This window comes from Pediculus humanus, genomic scaffold (genome assembly GCF_000006295.1).
Source record: "Pediculus humanus corporis 1103172107532 genomic scaffold, whole genome shotgun sequence".
Lineage (NCBI taxonomy): Eukaryota > Metazoa > Arthropoda > Insecta > Psocodea > Pediculidae > Pediculus > Pediculus humanus.
In genome coordinates this window covers 109,930-112,249 of record NW_002987148.1, presented here as the reverse complement: position 1 = coordinate 112,249, position 2,320 = coordinate 109,930, and the positions used below count along the sequence as shown (strand labels likewise).

At 20.5% G+C, this 2,320-nt stretch overlaps 1 protein-coding gene across 1 annotated transcript; it reads right to left on the bottom strand.

Moving 5' to 3' along the window:
• Positions 1 to 1,512: 1,512 nt before the first annotated feature.
• On the bottom strand, positions 1,513 to 1,959 carry Phum_PHUM183720 (lymnokinin receptor, putative; the record flags this gene model as incomplete). The annotated part of the gene is made up of 1 exon (XM_002425186.1): positions 1,513 to 1,959. One exon carries the CDS (start codon positions 1,957 to 1,959, stop codon positions 1,513 to 1,515), a length of 447 nt encoding a protein of 148 aa, XP_002425231.1.
• Between the last annotated feature and the right edge of the window lie 361 nt (positions 1,960 to 2,320).

The following is a 2,320-nucleotide window of genomic DNA, read 5'->3' as shown; positions in this document are numbered from 1 at the left end:
AAATTACAAATGGCGTCAAATGAAAATAAAATTCAAATTTTACTCGATAAATTTGTTTTGATTAATTTTTGACATATTTTTACGTCACAATTATTATTATTATTATTATTACCACCATTATTATTATTTTTTTTTCTTTTTTTGAAAAGGGGAAAAAAGTTAAAACGTCAAATAAAAAAATTTTGAATTATTATTATTATTATTATTATTATTATTATTATTATTATTATTATTATTATTATAATTTAAATTCCATGACCGTATTTAGAAAAAACTTCTTCCACTTAAATATAATTTCAAAGCATTTTTCTTTTTTCAATTATTATTATTATTACAATCGTTGATTGTTTTAAATTTTTATTAAAAATTAATGAGTATAATATAATTCTTGTATTGTTATTATCATCATTATTAAAATATCGTTTTCGTACAAATAATAATAATAATTAATAAATTTTTTCGAGAAAAAGAAAGAAAAATAATTAAATAAACTTATTAATTTATTTTATTTATTGATGTGTTACAAACGAATTATTTAAAATAAAAATCATAGAAAGAAATCAAGGAAAATGTATTATTATTATTATTATTAATTTAAAGTGATTTTTTATGGATAATTTATTTATATATATATATATATATATATAAATGAAAAATCGATTCACATGTTTTTATTATTTTCTATTGTTAACTCGATTTAAAAAATAAAACCCCATAAGCGTAACGTCATAATAATAATAATAATAATAATAATAATGATTTATTATCGATAAAAACATACGAGTAATTTTTTTTAAATAGAAAAAATAGTATAAGAAATAGAAAAAGAAAGCTTTTTATATTTATTACAATTTTAAGTTTCAACCGCAAAATAGGAAAAAATAATAAAAGACTCATTTTTTTTTAAGTTTAAGGTTGTTGTTGTTGTTGTTATTGTTGTTGATGAAAAAAAATATATATATATATTACTTAACCTTCTCCCCCTTCCCCTCTCCTCCCCTCCTCTTCCCTTATGAAGGTAATGAATAATTTCTTTGGTATTACGACGGATGCCCCCGAGAGATTTTAAATTAATTTTTTCCTTTTTTTTTTATTTAATATGGTCTTTGTGCGTGCATGTGTGTATGTGACATTTAAAATAATAATAATAATAATAATAAATTATTGATGTATACTAATTGAAATTTTTTTTTTTAAAGATGATGATGATGATGATTAATTAATGTAAATAATTTTTTTTTTTAAGGTGATATCGAATGAGTTAAAAAAAAAAAAACGAATGAGAAAAAATATTTAATAAAACTTTTCTTATTAGTTTTTTAAAAAATTTTTTTTAACTATATATAGATATATAATTTAAACCGCCATTATTGGTTTTAAAATTTATTTGACAATACAAAAAAAAAAAAAAAATTAAATTAAATTAAATTTTTACAAAAAAAGCCGAAAAAGAAAATTCGATTAGTTTCATTGGCAACTTATTTGGTTCATTTTAAAAGATTTTTTTTTTTATTAGAATGAAAATAAATTTATGGAGAGAGAAAAAATAAAAAGTAATAGAGAGAGAGAGAGAGAGAAAGAAAGAAAGTATTTGGTTAAAATAAAAAAGGAAAAAAGGAGAATGGAAAAGAAAAGAAAAAAAAAATTTAATTTAGATTTTGCTGACATAAATGTAATAATGAAAACAAGACTCACCTCAAAAGGTATGGCAAAAAATCCAATAACAATATCCGCCAATGCTAAATTACATATAAAACAATTTGTTACGTTTTGCATCGATTTTGACGATGCAACTATCCATACGACCATGAAATTACCAACAACTGCTATCACCGATATCGAACCGTATAAAACTGATAAGAGAACAATAATACTAGTCGGAACCTGATAAATGGTCACATAATCCGACGTTAAATTACACGACGAAGAACAATTATTTATTGTCCTGTTCATGTACATTTTGACGTTATATACGATATCATATCACTTATCAATTCCACATATCATTAATTAACCGTCACTAATTAAAAAACCACAAAAAAAAAATTAAAATTTTCCATAATTTAATAAAATTGATTATAATCAATAAAAAAAAGGTTAAAATAATAATTTATTATAAAATTAACGTAATAGTTTTTTTTTTTTTTTTAAATAAGGTAAATGGTGTAAACGTGTTTAGAAACAACAACAAAACTAAAAACTAAAATAAAAAGGAAACAAAAGAGAGAACAAAGAGAAACAAAAGAGAGAGAAAGAGAAAAACCAATAACTTATACTAAAAGAACATTCATCTTCCATGTTTCTTTTTTTTGTTAACTTT